An 18212-nucleotide genomic window follows, 5' to 3' on the forward strand; every position below is an offset into this window, starting at 1 on the left:
ATAGACGAAGGGCATCGGGTGCGAAAATTGTAAATAGCCGCCGGCATTGGTGTTTTTTTTTAATTTTAAAAAATGTAATAATAATAATTTCATTAAACCATTTCGCTGTCCGAGCAGTAATAACGATAATTATTATGGTTTTGTTTTACTTTACATGTTCTCTGTGTTGTTGTTGGCTCCGGGGGTCACCTTGAGCTATCTGACAATAGCAATTACCGCAAAATACTCGGCACACGATTTTGATTGAAAATTAAAATGCAAAATCATTCGGTTTCAACCATCATTCGAACTGTCGCGTTCGTCGTCAAGTAATTATTGTTATTTTTTTAAAATTATGAAACTAGCGTCCGGCTTTGACTGTGTGGATGCACGTGTATCGTTTTTTGCCACTCCGTTGACAATCGTCGAAATGCAGTTTGCCACCACTCGATGTTGTGTTAATTGCCGTAAGATTTGTAAAAGTTAAATTTAAATTTCACTCCGTCATTGGGACACACACGACTTGCAAGTGAAACCGTCGAAACAATTGTCGTTTTCGATCAACGGCAAGGACTATCATCTGTTATACGGCCAGACTCGAATCCAGAGTGGATTCTATTTTCTGTATGTTCTCTTGGCATTTTCGACGGACGTGCAGCCAATACACGAGAAGCGTAAGTGAAAGGAACAATATTATTCTTCTTTTACCGAACGGAGAAAGCCAAACAAATTCGGCGGTCCGCGAAACGAGTGTTTATTGTAACCCAACCCGGTGCTGTTGCCTTCGGGGGTGCACATTTAGGCATAGGACACGACATCTCGATTATGTAGTCGGAAATTTCCCAAGAGCAATCAAAAACCGTAGTCCAACTTTTTTTTTCGTTAAGGCGGCTAAAAACGTAAAAAAACACGATTTAAAATTCTGTAAGTCTTGAAACGTAAATGCAATATCGAATACTCGTATTTGTAGCTAATGTAATTTCGAAAATTGATTCGCTTAACTCTAATTGTACGGTCTTTGTAGAAAGCCCATACTTTGGTGGATTGTCCGTCTTTTAGCGACGGACACTATTGTGTTTGTCGCCAAGTTCTGAAGTGTCATGCCTCGGACGTGCGGCCTTGTGTTCCGGTCATCCCACAAAAGAGTGCTCGGATCAGAGTTTCCGGTCTGACGGCATTGTTGGCCGCAAGTAGTCCCGCAGTAATATACACACACACACACTATGGGCGCTCGCGAGCCGTTCTCACGGGTTTTCCGGTCAACGATGTCCGCAAACCAATTAGGTCGGTAGTATATCTATATAAAAGTGTGTGTATATGTCACACGAAATACCCGTCCGCCGAGTACTTGTTCCGGTCATTGTCGCGTGAAGACCGGATTAAAAATATACTCATTATATGTACAATAATATAATATCGTTCGGTGCACTATAATCGTGTGATGCTGCGTCCTTCCCCCCCCCCCTCATCCCGGGCTAACATTGATTAAAGCCGAAAGACTTTGTCCAGGATTTACATAGTATGAGCCTTTATGGCCGTCTTCCGAACTCGGCGACGGTTAAACGGTTTTTAATTTCCTGTGCCCGAACTTTCCCTTTTTCCAATATCGGTCCCAAACGATCACGAACTTAACAGGACATGTTTGGTCTCCGATCGATCATGCTCGGACGTTTTGTTGGAATCGTGTGTGCGTAAACAATAAATTACTCGCTTCCTTTGTAAGTATAATTCAACGGTGACGGACATATAAATATCTATAAACTCTATTGTTGAGGTGCTGACATTTGACACTCGAACAAAAATGCCTTGCGAGAATGTTCGATAAATACAACGTTTAAATACATAATTAATCTTGTAATAATAAAAAAAATGGTTATTGACTAGGTTATGTAAATTATTTGAAGTTTTGACGGTGATTTTTAAGATCATCGGTTACGCCTATGACATTGATGGAGTGTTGACGAAAAATGTTAATTCTCCAATAACAGGCTATAATATTAAAATAATTAATAACAGGAAATTGAAGAATTTATCGAAACCTAAAAATAGTTCAAGAACATTGCTGTGGATGAATTTATGATTTATATATATATATTTTTTAAATTGAGATTTCGTTAATTAAGCGTTTTAAATTGCATTCATGATTAGTAGTGCTTAATAAGCCATAGAATTTATAAGTTAACAACAACGGCAATTTAAACGTCGTCTTTTTAGTAACAGCTGGTATAATATTTCATTTTTTTTTTTCGTACAGTGTACTCAAAACCGGTAAAATCAGTTCGAAAATGTTCCTAAATCTTGTATCGGCTTTGGAGTTCTTTTATTATATTCCTATAATATTACAAAACGTTAACTATAATTAAAAACCTGATAACCTGTCAAAAATATATTGAATGAGATATCTTTAACTTATTTAACGCGGTTTCTTAATTTATTAGGGTTATTTTTAAACTATTAACATCCAGTTTGACCCAGCGTCATTATAATTTTAACCAACTCTTCATTGGATTTCTTAATTTCACCAGTTTATTTTTCAGTATGAGGACCAAAATAATATCGTAGTGGTTCAATAGCTATGCGTTAGCTCAGATTTGTTATGGTTCCTTATACTTTTATGTTTACCACACATGATATAACTAACAAGGTATGTAACAGCTATGTTCTTAGTTTATCAGCCGCACAGTTTTGCTGGTGGTCACTGAATGAAACGACAAAATTTGTTTTCTTTTCTAAGTAAAAATTTAAATGATTCAGTTATCATGACAATAACCAACCGGCCAACGATATTTTATGATAACAAAAACAGCTGTGATCACCAGCGCGAGCTGGGGTCAAAACTCGTATTTTGTAATAAGCTAAGAACATACCTTGTTAGTTATATCATGGGTATACAGGCCAACTGGCATTGGAAACAACAACATTGTATTTCAGTTATGTTACCTATAGTTTTGTTATCTATAGGGCGTATAAGATTAGTAAGATTAGTAAGTTCTATAAAGTATAAACTGTTATCGCGGTACCCGTTAGCGGGTTAACGATGTAAAGATGATTTTTTTTTGTCAACGGGTGATCTCTAAACTCGGTAAGGTGTTGTCTAGTCATCGCCGTAGGCCGTCCACCGCACACCCTGCTTACGATTGTGTTGGATATTAAAAAAACTTTTGTCGTTGCAGAAAATAGCACGAATTACAATATTGTGCTGTATAAGCATCTGAATTTTGTACCCATACCGATCCTAGTGAGAAAATACTTAGTAAAAGGCCAATAGTTGTTCTAAAACGTTTTGAAAACCAAACGGCGCAACGCAACGTCCGTAAGATGGCGTGCCGGAGAAACGTAATTTACTATTCAATAAAAAAGCAGCATTATGTGAAGTGGACTAATAAAAAATAAAAACAAAATAATAAAAGGATTTAGATTAAAGTCGTTAACGCGGACAATACGTCATTTAAGTTGATAGAGTCAGAGTATATATATATATGTATATAACGTGGGTTGTAACTATATGTTAACAATATTTAACACTGTTATGCAATTTTACTCTGTTGCCGGACAAATTCGTATTTTTTTAAGTACTTAAAATTTTTAAAAATGCTGTATAATATCATCATCAAGCTTAATTAAGTTTTATACCTTTTATGTAGCTCAAAAATGGAAATATCATCCCCAAAAAATTATTTTGGCCATTAATCGCATTTGTTAAAAATAAGTGGTTAGTTTCATAAATCACCAGTGAACTGTATAATCAAAAGGATATGTTCTCTTGTAAAACTACAAATGTCTCCAGAACGTTTTAGATTATACCCATTGTGTTATTTATGTCAGGGGGCGGATTTAAAATGACAGGATTGACAATGTCTTTCTCTAAGTCATATAATTATATGTATTTTGTTTTTACGGCTTAAATTTACACGTGAGTAAATAAGACCTACTTATCTGCTGGTACTTGCATATTTATTGTTGTTAAGAACATGATATATTTAGAATTAACGCTAAATTGCATGTTACCTCCATATGACTTGGGAAGTAAAAAAAAATGTATGTTAAAACATTTTACGTCCATCGAAGATTTACAATAATAGTCAATGTCATCGTACATTTCATACAAAAAATATTATGCACTGTAGTCCTTTTTAGCAATAAAGCGTTATATTACATAAGTCATAATATATAAGATAAACATAATATATTATAACACCACACATCAGCGTTAATGGCTTGTCTCGAGTTAACATACATGCTCTGATGTGGCGAATAAAGTCATAGTTCATGAAGTTCATAGTTTATTTATATATAATATACAATTACCCATCAATTTTTAAATAGATATACACTGTTTTCATATCACATATGCGTTGACTAAAAAGTGTTTGGAAAATATTAAAATTTAAAACTTTTATTAACCACTCTATAAGAACTGTGGATATGTTTTAGAAAAACCGGTAGTTTAATTTGAACATGCTGTTAATGATTTGACTCGAACGAGAAAGTCTTAACTTCTAAAATGACCTATAATTCCTTACCCCTAGGTACTATGGTATCTAATCTAGAAGAATTTAAGTAGAATCAATTAGCAATTGTCAATGTACTCCATTCAGGTTAACAAGTTGTCTGAAAATACTTAATTTATTTATTTTAAATACTTTTTCTCTAAAAATTATTTTAACATTTAATTTTTACGAACCACTAAATTATATCAATAATTAATTAGTTTTATTTTGAGTTTATTTAAAGTTTTTTTCTTATCCATGTTATATATACTTGGCTGTTTTTTTTTTTAATATTTGAACTATTATGGCACACACCGCAACCGGTAATCATCATAATGTTTATGAAGGCAGAAAACTTAAAGGTCAATTATTTATATAATATTTATTAGCCTTATAAATTAAATTTTTCCCTAGTCGATTACAGACAAAATAAATGTTTATACAAATGTTTTCATTATAAGATAATGGGTTTTTTTTTAGATAACAATTTGTTTTTAACTCAATATTAGTCAAATATTATCAAGAATAAGTAATTGAATGGGGAACTCGGCAGTGTTAATTAATAGTGCTGAAAGCACTAGTTCTAGTTGATGATGATTCTTGGTTAGACTCTACAGGTTACATTACATTCATAAAGTCGATATAAAACAATAAAACATTTTCAATTTTAGGCCTTTTATAATGTTAGAAAAAAATAAACAAACATGTCAAACAAACCTTATCGGTAAAACAAAAATAAGATTGTAGATCTTAGAATAAAGATGTAAATGTCTAACAATTGTTTGTTTTCCCCGAAAGGTTATGGAAAAATTGTAATTAATTATTTTAACAGACGGACATTAATTTCCTATTAACGTCTTGTTCTTTTGCGATTCGCTTTGTATTTTTGTTCATACATTTTAAGCAGCATTTGTACGAGATTTTTTTTTTATACCTTCAAACACCCTTTTTAGAGCTTTTGTTTTTTATTTTACGTATAAAACACGAGCCCGTTGTGATGATGCTCGAAAATGCACATTCGCACGTCTATAAAAGAAAACAAAATACTATACCTGCCTCGTGTGAGCGACGCAATGGTAACCTAACCGAAGACGTCTAGTGAAAAATATACTCGATTCTCGTGTATATTATATTTTATACTCATGTGGTGTTGCATAGGCGGTTTATACCGTTACAAATAAGGTCGCCCTACGCCCGTTTTCGTGGAAAATATTCAGGCGAGACGTTGTCGATTCAGAAAACGCTCGGTTCATCAGTGATAGTAAGATGCGGTGGCGGGGGTGGAGTTAGCGTGAATCGTCGTTAGGGGCGGGGGCGCCGGCGGTAAATGCGTACGCGGGGTCAGTATTTACGACGGCTCTTCCATTGATGACGTCACCCAGTGTCGGCGTGAAACGCGTACGGCGGCGGCACTCATCCCATTGATCCGATGGGCTGCCGTGTCGTCATCGTTTGTGAACCCCTTTCTCCTCCACCACCACCACCACCCCGCCGTCGTCGTCGTTTCCATTACCACCGCCGTACTTACGCACGCTCACGGAAAATAAAACGAAAAAAAAAAAATTTTAAAAAAACGTGCACCACTCTGACGATAGTCCGGTCGGCGGCCCACGTGCGCCTCCTCGGGGCCGCCCACGAGAGAGCGACCGACTCCCCGCGACCACCGACTGAATACTCTGTTTTTGCTGTGCTCTATAAGTTATACGCACGCGGGCTGTAGAAAACTATAAAAAACGAGTTAAAAAAAAAAAAAAAACTCGCCGTAAGGGTACAAACATTTCCATAGGCAACCGCACGACACACTTGAAAACATAATCTACAGGTGCGACGCGGTTAGAGGTACGACTTTCGACTCGAGAAACGCACATGTTCGTAGCCAAACTTTTCATGTGTATCTAAAAACTAGGTGTAAATTGCATTTCCTGTACGGCGTAAACTAAAAGTACAAAATATACCAAAACATAAGTTGCAACATAAATATACGCACGAAGAAGTATTTTGATGTAGACAGTTTGAACGATGTGGATCTGATCTGTAAAAACATAATCTTATATTATCATAATAAATCATTATTTATTTCATTCAATTCGGGATAAGGTGGTGCCGGGGAATTTCTTAAAACATATCATACACAATATACAAATAACGCTGTACGTTAAAATTATATATTTTTTTCGAAACAAGAACTAAAATATATGTATATTTTTGGATTTTATTATCTGATAGGTCCGAATTAGATATTTTTTTAGCGCGTTTAGCTGTTTTTTTGAAACCGCCTTCAAAGTAGCTGTGGTATTTTTGGAGTGGTCCACTGTACGTTTGAATAGTTTTGTAAAATTTATTGGAAATTGAGTTTTTTAATCTTGATAACTTTGCTGAATAATTGAAAACTACCTAATCAAATTTTATTTATTATTTACAACCTTGGAGATGATTTAAAAATCAAATTAATGTGCTAGAGAAACTTGGATTCAGCGTAAACAAAATAATGATATTTTATTTCTTGTTCCAAAATCGTGTTGTGCAGCGTAATGAAATAATAATAATAAATTTCCTAGGTATTTTTAATTAGGTAAACGATTAATAATTTCATTTCGTAATATGTTACGAAACCAACAACTAGTTCAGGATACATTTGTTCGATAGTATACAAAAAAGATACTTCTGGTTATGATTACCTAATATTAACGCTTAGGTAAACAAGTAATAAAACATTTTAGTGAATTTTAATTTTAATGTATGCTGTTTTTTTAATAATAAACTTATTACTTGGTTCTTAGAATTCTTGAATTTGTTTTTCTTAATCAACTTGAGAAGTTGAACTAGTATAGTTTTTAAACTTAGGTTATTTATAAGCTAATAAACAAATTAATGAATATTTACAATTTATTTTTATTTATGAAGTGCTATTAAAATAACTAGAATTTTTATTATTAATTAGTTTTTAAGGCAAAAGTTAAAATATTAGTCGTTGTTCAAACATTAATTATTATACTCCAAACAAGAATTAATAAAATCAACAGATAAAATTTGGAACTAGTTGTACTTTATACAGTACAATTACAAATAAAATATCGACCAATTAAAATATATTGGTGGCGCAGTATAAGATATTTCATTTAGATGTGATAATATATAAGTTTAACTACAAAATAATCAAATAATATATCAAACATTAATGTTTTTACCTTTGCCATATAATATTTAATTTACTTTTCCCATAAATGGTCATTGCTTATCTTTTTTAGTATATTTATCTTTATGCCTATGTATGTATGTAATTGTAAAAAGAAAATATGTTCGTTATAATATATATCATTGATATAATTATAAACAAGTACCATATACATATTTTTTTAATGATATTTTATGTAAATAAATAAATCATGGTATTTCATTTAACCTCTAAAAAATCGTAACTGTATATTATATATTATGATTACTTAGTGTCAAAATAAACAAACAAAATACATAGAGCTTTTATTAAGTTCTTAATTTTAATAAAATTAAATACACTAAATAGTGTAGAAATAATTTTCCTAAATTATCTTCTTTAAAAAAAATGAATTATTCATTTAAATCCGCACTTAAGCGGTCAATGATCATGCAGAATACATGCATATAATATATTAATCATTAATTTGCTTACAGAATTTTTAATTAGAAGACAAATTATACTGAATTGCTAAGCGTCTACGTTGTATTAATATTTTATCACCTAAAAATATGCTGTCTTGAAAACTAAGTTATCCAAAAAGTCTTGAAAACTAAGTTATCCTTTTTATTGTCTAATAAAATATTTGTCTAATAACACAATATGTCTAGTGTGTTCCCTAATCAGGTTATCATCGAGGTTCGGGAAAACTTGATTTCGTTTTGAAGGATTAACAACAAGCCTAATGTATTTATGACAACTGATACCAGTAGGCTGTAAAACGGTCTACGCTATACTTCAGTATGCAATCTCAAGATGGCCGTTCTGCTTTTGGATTAGATGTTTTGCTAATGACCGTGCACTTAGTGCCAATCCTGTTACTCCTCGTGTTCCACAATCGTTATAATCCTACAAACGGAGCGATGGTGTGCACAACACACGAGTTTGTTATCGCTAATTGAGGTATACGACTTCTTGATGGTTATAATGTATACTTTCTAAAAATATGTAAGCCTCGTGGTCGCCGGTCTAATTAGCTTCGGACAGGCGGAAACCGCATAAAATCAGCTGGTCGTCGCCCTTCCACGTTTCCGCACATGTTTGCTGGGATCACTAGCCGCACCTTGATTTTGTTTAGTATATTACCTAAACCACCGTTGCAGTGATATAAAATGCATTGACGAAAAGCGTACGCGACCACTTAATAAAATCAAATCAGCCGACATCATGATTTGGCCAGAAACAGCAAAGTTTATATTGGTTATAATACATTATTGGCCTTTACACTCTTTGGCTGTACAAAATATAATAATATACTCGATGATTAACTTTACTCAAAGCAAAACTTTCTCGCGGCGAACCTTTGAAGTTGTTTCAGAACTTGTAACGTTTTCGATCGAGTCTCGGGACTAATTTCCCTCTGTATCGTTTGAAATTACTAAATTTTAACCCCGAAAAATATCACTTACCCCCTTTAATTCATGTTACTTAGTCGGGTCAACCGAAACGAACCCAAATCTTTACCAAGTTGATGTTTGATCAGGCCCGATTTACACCATTTAGAACTGTACGGTCCAGACCGGTTATGTAATACCGTGGTTACACGGTGTGATGTATTACTATAATAATAATTGGATTTTTACTGTCCGCAGAATCGAATGGCTGCCGTAGTTTCTTTCTAACAGGCCAAAGTAATATAATTGTACCGGGGAAATAGTGAAATATATCGACAAAAGTAATTAATTAAACGATAAAAAAAAAATTATTTACAGGCCAATAACCTGAAAACCTTTTCGTGCGCTCTTTACTATGTACATTGTACACAGACGGTTTCAGATACATTTGATTTTTTTAATTATTATTATACCGTCGTTATCAAGCCATTAGGTCGAAACAAATGGAATTCGTCGTCGTTCTTTTACACTACAACTACGTTGGAATTCTATCAAAAACACATATTATAATCGATATTATTGTTTTCGGTAGGGAAAATACCATTACGACCGTTGGATTATTTTCTACAGTAGGTACGATGTAGTGTGTTATAATACCTATTTACATTCAATATGTTTATATAGTGACAACGGTCTAGTTAACGCGGTTAAAATGGGTTACTGTTGTGGGTAAAACATATATTGTGATGGGTACGTTACCCGAATATTAGTTCTGCCTTTTTCGGTCAGTCATTCAAATGCATATTATGATATGTCGTATTGTACCTCTAATTATGTACATGCGCATTCATGCCGTTCAGGGTTCGCTTCTTTACAAATTTGGAATCGGTCGGAAGGTTTTCTTTCCGGTGTTAGGTTTACGTTTAGAACTACAAAATTAATGATTTTTGGACGTTGGCGAGCATACATGCGGAACTAACGATCGACACATAGGAGGAAGAGTCGGCGGTGAAGGTTAGAAATTTGCGTTTGACTGTTCCCCCAACTCGTTATTACCGTACTTCGTTCTCTAACCGTCGACGGTTATGTGCAACTTTTGCCGTACCTACCCTTAACGAAGAACAAGCACATGCCTCGTGGCTTTATGAACATCATAAGCTACCGCCGTCCCGAGCCCGCATTCCCTCGAGCAAAAACTTCTAGCCGCATTAGTTTGTATACATATTTTATTCTCGTTAAACTCGCAATAGGTTCTGGTTTTATGCAAAAACACCGTGAACGTGACTTGTTGTTTCAGTGATTTATGGCCGTTGGTAGCATAGATTTGTTACAAAAAAAAACAATAATATCCGTTTTTTGAATAGTTTTGAAAGCAATGAATTTGTCAAAAGTAGCTAATAGTAAATTCTCGGCGGTAAGTTTTAATATGCGCGTTAGCTTAATGCGAATTCAATTATTCGTTTCCTCAATTAAATTGAATTTTACTCCGGGAATACAAATTGCATGCAAACCCTGGACCGATTTTCCGGACTGCTCACAAAGCTATTAAATTGCTCATAATTAAAGCGTACACTCTACAGGGGCTACCCTCATTACAAGAATTTAACGTGGGTATATCATCAGAATACATTTCTACATAATCCGAATCTAGCAGATGGACTTGCTCAATTAACAGTCTTTATTTTGTCTACAACGAGAACACTCTTCATAATGCATAATGTTTTGAATTCTCAGTCCATCTACATAACCGTGTTAACCTTTACTTTACACCTGTAATGTCGCTGTTGTCCAACATGTTCGGTAATCAGTATATTTTTTGTTCATTGGCGTTTAACGCGTCACTGGACCGTTGCTCTTGGAACGCAATGCACTCGATTAATTTTTGTATTTTTAGATCTAAAGTTTCTCTAAAATTAAAATGCAACTATGTCACTCGACAGACTACTTGGATCGGACACAGAAGAATTGCGTTCTAACAAAATCGATTATTCGGCCTGTGAACACGGTGCTCTCGAAAACTGATCGGTCAGTGTTCGCGTCCTGTCTTGCGGTAAACCGCACGGCCACATCTATATGGGCTCTGTACATTCCATTTCCGCTTTATCTTATGATTTCATATTGTCACATATTATTCTACAATGGGAGAGAGACACTTCTGTTTCCTCTTGCCGCGATGGTGGAAAACAACCGCCGTTGTGACATTCCAAAATTTCCGACTGGCCGGAACTGTCGTCGAACTAGTTCAAAAAATACACCAGGTATTCTTTATTGAAATTGTCGCCACATTGTTCAGCTATCGGTTGACTGTACAATCGCAAAAATAACACCTTCTGCATATATTATGTAAACCGTATGTAAATCTGTTTGTCTTGATTACACATTTGGTTTATTTTTAAAAAACGAAATATGTAAATACAATTATATAATTGTGTCAATAATATTGTAAAACGGATTTCATTAGGTATTGCCTCTATCGATTTCCCTACAAATGCAAGATGTACAAGATTAGAAGCAGACGTGCCGAATAAAGGGCCAATCGAAGGATTTACATGCGCTTATCTAGTTTTTTTTTTTTTTATCTGTGTAGATACATTCAGCCGGAGATAACGCCCGAATCACTGATGTAGGTGTACTGTTTGACCGCTTGTCTTTAGTGCGCGTAACTCGAGACGAGATGTATTTTGTCTGCTGCAGCGTTAACACATCTTAATGTTTTTGGGTGCTTCACCCCGACGATAACGATTGCATGTGTTCGGGCGATTAATCCCGTGGTTTCGACCTCGGTGATGGGCGAAAGTAAAATTAGACCGTCGTCGAAAGGGTTCTGTAAGCGACGTGTATGCCTCGGGCTAGAGAGGAGATGGCAGGAGGAGTTCTAGTTTTCTGTTTGACTTGGCACAAAAGAATGTCATCCGATCGACTGCGATGGCGACTGGTTAACGATATGTCGGTATATATAAATATATATATATATATACGCCTTAGCGGCACGCGCGTTACACGTTCAACATCTGTTCCTTCGCCGTGACACAATATTATTGTGCGCATCGTTTCCCCTGGTCTTTCTCTCTCTCGGTCTTGGGACTAGTGAGAAAAAAAATCTATTATTACAAATTATTGTTATCATTCCTGGCCACACGACACACCATTATACTGCAATGGCGCCGTACCAAACGACCCGTAATAACTATCATAGATAATATAAATATAATTTATTATATTTATTACCCATTAAGAAAATCACACTAAACGAGACAAACGTGCTACCTATGGTTTCTTGCTGCCGCTGAAGAAACGATAATATTTATGTTTTTTTTTATAATTAAATTTTCCATGGAAATGTATCTAATTAATAGTTTTTTTCATTTTCCACGATTGAGTCATTCCGGCAAGAGTGCATTATTATGAAACCAGTTTTTATCTCACCGCGCAGTCTTTATGACATCAAAAATATACTATAAGAATTCCGACGAACTTGGCTTCGCAAACTTACGTCGATGCAGTGCAATATGTACATTTGACTATTTAAGCGGCGCAAATTGGTTCTCTTTGATGTGATTGTATGGACACTTGTGTGTAAACATTACTGAGACAGATTAGCGTTGTATTGTCAACGAGCAGGCACGTTTTTCATGATGGACCTTGGTTCTCATTAACGAATATAATCGATTTTTTTTTCAAAAACCAAATTGCACGGCCTTGTGTCTACATAGTAGAATAATACTATCGTCGACCGAAAATTGTCGAGCAATAAAAATGTAATACCTAACCTAACCGATTCCGCTGCAAATCCAATAAAATACATCACGATTGATTGAACATGATGACTGACTAATTTAACCGACAATTATAATATTTATTATTTTAACAAACGGCCCAATGTTAAAAATCGATAAATTCGATACGATTCATACAACTTACCTGTTGTCAACTACAAATTATAAATATAATATACCTACTTTTGTGTAAGATGTTATCGCAGTTATCACATAACATGCAACTGGTCGGTTGCATCGCGTCGGCGGTAATTATAATATGTAAATACAAATTAAAATATTATTATTTTGTATCGTTTGAGACGACGGCGGGCGTCAACGATGAAGTGCGGATTGAGTAACATTATTCACTATAGAGAAATCACATAACATAATAATAAATATATTATTGTAGTATATTACGTGCCGGCGTAGAGTAGAAAATAATTTCCTCGTGGGCTCTCCCCTCACGACGGTGAAGGGGAATCATTATTATTGGTATTAGTATTATTATTACAACCATTAGTGCAGCAATTCAAAAGTCGAGGTCGTCCGGTTATTTTGTTTTCTTCAAATAATTGTAATTACATTTTTTTTTCTAAATGGTACATTTATACGACGGTATTATATGGCTGATTCTTTGCTTTTAAAAATATACATAATACAGGCACACTCGGCTTTGGGATTAAACACTTGCCGTGTGACTTGTACCTATAAATTGTGTATATATTATAAATATCGCGCAATCAATCACCGGTGTACGGTTTGGAAGGAAATATGTCATTTTAATAGGATCGAAAAATAATGGGTACGTTCAATGTTGAAATGTCGGCCACTTGGACGGCGATAGACGCTTATCTAAGCGACCTTACGCCAACAGCCTTGTCATTGAACCGAAGAGAAATAACATGCCATCTATTGTTGAAAAATAAGTACATAATATAATATATACATATTTTTTTATATGTGCGAGCCTCGATTAAAGTTTGACGGCCGCCGTTCGCCGTTTTCGGTTGTTTTTACCGTCGCATATAGGGTTTTCTTCCTCTCCCGTCACCTGCAGGTGACTATAGACAAATATTTTTTACATAATATTATATTCGCGCACGCGGTTAAGTATACGTTTTTTTCCGCCGTGCTCTTCATTTACGAATTACATGTATCTGGCCGGGCTGATATTACTAACACACACACACACACCGTCGCCGCACGTATACCGTTAACCCGAACGAACCGAGGCCATTTATTGTAATCGCGTTGACTACACACACGGGCGTCTCTCCCTCTCTGTGAATATCTTTAAACGCGATTGTTTATAACAGTTGTCGGCAAACACAGAGGATGCGCGTCACCCTGTTTTTGTTGGCGAATAAACTAAACTAAACTAAAAAAAAAAAAAAACTACAGTCGCGCCTTTACCGGTGGTAGAAGAAAAAAACACAAATTTGTGCTTATCGCGAAACGGTCGGTCAACTCTGACCCGGCGTCGCACCCCACAGGCGCAGTTATCGCTCGCAATAAGAATGCATCACGTCCTACGCCTATGTGTACGGTAATAATTACTTTGTATTCAATATAACATACGTTTAATCGTTGTTGTTGATTAGCGCCGAATGTTCTCGCAGTGTTCAGTAAGTATACTAGCAATAACACGCAATGATACTTTGTTACGCCGGTTATCATAAAATATATATATATTTTTTTTTTTGCATTTCAATTGTAACCGTTTTATCAAGTATAAACGCATTCGAATAAGCTGTAGAAGTGTCACAGATACACAGTCCTCGCAAACTATAATATTGTCAAGTAAAACTCATCGGAGAAACACAATAAGTTCATCTAGAAATACTTGAGCAACTTATTAAGGTTATAAAATACTATTTAAAACACCCTTAACCATAAAATAATACCTACGCTCTCCGCGGAGTTACTTGACCATGTAGTACTTTTTATGTCATCATATGAGTTTGCCAAAATAATAGGTAATAATATTATATACATTTCCTTATGCAAAACTACCGAATTAGTAAAATGGTCATTAATTAATTTATTTATTTATCAAGTGGTAAATGTCGCCTTGGATATATTATTAGTTTTTAGTTTACACAATTCTCCTCCACTCCCTTGGCGAGCGTTGAAACCGCCCCAGGATCTCAATAACATCCATACAGGCCTTGTCAAGCTTATCGGTCGTGTCCAAGCGATAACCGTGATAACACTTGGCGATGGCGATGGTTGATCTCGAATGGACTGCAAACAAAAAGAAGGGAGCGGCCGATGACAGAGGTCCGAGCACTTAAAATACTGCACGCAGACCGGAAGACAAATTTTCGGCATCGTTGTAAAAAATAAACCTTACCTTTGGGGTGCGATCGATCCCTGTTTAAGCGCAGACAATCGGTCCGTACTCACGTGTGCGTATGTACATACATAGTGTTGTATATACTACATAAACACAAGGAGGCGGAGTAGTGGTAAATAAGGGAAGCGCCTTTGCGTAGCAGACGTCTCAACCGCCAACCCCGCCGTGAAAGAATAAGAAGAAGAAGAAGGAGGAGGAGGAGTAGGAATTTCACGTGATCCGCCGCCACCGACAGATTGAAATCGGGGTTCCGTTTTTGACGTCGAAAAAATTATCTTTTTACTATCATAATAATATATCTATAACTATACATAGGTACATGTGTCTGTGTATAAAATGAATGATTGGTCTGGGCATTCTCTTTTATTTTTCCTATATGATATAATACATACGTATACCTCGACGGTCGTCGTTCTTCGGGAATGGTTTTTTTTTTTTTTATTTTACTTTGTCGATTGTGTTTAATCTCCCCGAGGCGGTCACACGGCGGCGGTGGCGGCAATAGTAGAAGAAGAGGCGCGTGATGGGAAAAAAAGGACCCGTAAGGTATTTTACAACGATTATCATTGTTTTTTTTCCCTTCTAATTTTCATATATTACCCGTTTGTGTGTGCCGTATTAACACCGTGTATTGACCGTATCCGTAATACATAATGTGTGCGACCACCTATCGTCGGTTTGTGTATTAAAAAAAAAAAAAAGGGCAATATCGATTTAGTTATAAATACCTCGAGTTTTTTCGCTTTGTCTCGTCGTCATTTTTGAATTTTTTTTCCTATTTACGCTTCAACGAACCGTATGGTCCGTCTGTTGGGAAATCTACGAAAAGCTATGTACCTACTAACGCTGGCCGCGTTACTAGGAAAATCCAAACGACTTTCTAAATGATTAAAAAGGAAAAAAAGACAATTATTACTCTTTTATATTAACCAACGACTTGGTTTACTCCGTTGGCCCTTGTTATCCGCTCCGTTTCAAAACGCAACCGAACAATACCTATAAACGTCGATAAGAGTTACCCTAATAATGCTTTTACATCTCCTCATCTCGAACCGTAAAGCCCGTCTTAGTAGTTAGTACTGTAACTTTGGTAAACTTTGGTAGATTAAAGAATCATACATTACAACACAGTGATTATGTATATACATTACGCAAAGAAAGTTTTCAGTAATATTTTTAATATTTTTCGTTTTCATTCATGATATTGTATGGGTTTTTTTTTTGAAGTCTTAATTATACTAGTATAATATGGGCAATCCATTGACGTCTACGATAGGATCCAGTGTGCTACGTATGTTTCTACCGTTGGCCGTAACAAAATAAACAGGAATGCCAACAAATTGTGTTATCAAGAATTACAATATACGATTGACGGTTTGTTCCCGTCAGAAATGCACAACCGACCGAGAAAACACCGGCGGCAGACGTTTTACGGTTATCGCGAGTTTTAGACAACCATGTAAATAAATTTAAAAAAAACTTTTTTAAAAACATGCTTCTCTAAAAAAAAAAAAAAGTGAACTAAAAAGTAAAAAATAATTTTATTACAAAAACAATTTAGCAATCAATTGTAGCATATTTTATTTAAAATGTCATTTACTTTGAATACAACCGAAAATTAACTACAATTTTAAATAATGTTAAACATCTTTAATTTTTGACTAAAAAGAAAAGCGTGGGCCCTATTCAACAAAGTCCCTAATAAATTTATCAGATAATTTTTTATACTGTAATTTGTAAGTTCTTTTGTAATTTAAATTTAGTTTAATATTTGTGTGTGACACATACATTTCATAGTACTTAACTCAATGAATTTGGACTTTGGTAAATAAGGCCCACGCTTTTCTTTTTAGTCAAAAATTAAAGATGTTTAACATTATTTAAAATTGTAGTGAATTTTCGGTTGTTTTCAAAGTAATTGACATTTTAACTAAAATATGCTACAAGTGATTGGTAAATTGTTCTTGTAATAAAATTATTTTTTACTTTGTAGTTCACTTTTTACTATTTTTTTTTAAAAAGTTTTTTTAAAATTTATCTATTTTATTTTTTTACTTTTTAGCCCTAGATAAAGGTATTTAATAATTGCTGAATAGATTACTAAATTAATTTTGGAAGATTTGGAAAAAAAATGAAATTTTAGTGAAATGACCCCGACATTTGACCCTGTGTAGAGCGACTTGGATGTCCGAGTCCCAATATGATTACGGGATATTGTATTGTCATCTAAGATGAGTGTCTGTGCCAAGTTTCAGCCAAAATATCCGTACAAACGTACGTGTTAGCGAGCTAAAGAAAAGCATGTAAAAAAACAGGCGTGTCAACAAATAAAAACTGTTACAAATATATATATACATATGTATACCGACTTTAAACTAATATTGGCCTCGAGGAATTTTAGCGAAGATGCTTTCGCGTTAAATCGCATTGATTCGTGGGCTGTGGTTGTCGTCTTATTTTTTTATGCCTGCACCTATTTGTTCGATTAACAGGTGTACGACGACGACAACACCTAATGGACCTAATTTCGGTATACCATAGAACCGACAGAACCGCCAGTGGGATAAACGCGGCCAGTGCTGGATTCGCAATCCCTTGGGGCCACGCGGGGTGTGAAAGTTTTCCGGATTGTCCTCGACGACCAGTTATACCAACACCAATTATATATTTCGGTATTTCTGAGACCGGAATTTCTTCCCGGAGCCGACATTACCGTGTATGTACATCGTGTATTTCCCTTTCGGACGAAGACAAGTTTGTTTTTACGATACAAAATACCGGTGACGTTATAATATTGTGAGAGTATTCATCGAGCGAAACAGCGTCTGCAGCCACATCGCGTTTATATTACTTTAGTACCTGGACGAAGGGGCAGCGGTAATCTCTCTCCGTCTCAATATTTAAACACACGATCACACAGCCCCGTGATGTAACGTTCGCCGAGAGCTCTAGCCATTGGTCCGTTTTGTATGCATTTGTATCAGCCGGTGCACGTACACGATTACGATAGTAATAATGATGATACCAGGAAAATGCGGCTTTTCCGACGAGGCTCCGGAAGGAAAACGGAAAAAATCT

At 35.3% G+C, this 18212-nt stretch overlaps 1 protein-coding gene across 5 annotated transcripts in view; it reads left to right on the forward strand.

Annotated features, from left to right (window-relative positions):
- Positions 1 to 18212, forward strand: part of LOC126847403 (AF4/FMR2 family member 1) — a 158906-nt gene that overhangs the window by 93751 nt on the left and 46943 nt on the right. Inside the window, exon 1 of one of the 5 annotated variants that reach the window (XM_050587604.1) lies at positions 63 to 308. The exons of 3 other annotated variants lie outside the window; for them this stretch is intronic. In XM_050587604.1, the coding sequence (XP_050443561.1) occupies positions 256 to 308 (53 nt within the window). In that variant the 5' untranslated portion in view covers positions 63 to 255. Of the gene's footprint in view, positions 1 to 62; positions 309 to 474; positions 654 to 18212 lie in introns of those variants that run through there. One more of the 5 variants, XM_050587606.1, reaches the window with a different exon arrangement.

The sequence above is a fragment of the Adelges cooleyi genome, unplaced genomic scaffold, assembly GCF_023614345.1.
Source record: "Adelges cooleyi isolate 19-005CV unplaced genomic scaffold, UGA_ACOO_1.1 ACOO_flye_CR_arks_rails_tigmint_CR_PRNA_108, whole genome shotgun sequence".
NCBI lineage: Eukaryota > Metazoa > Arthropoda > Insecta > Hemiptera > Adelgidae > Adelges > Adelges cooleyi.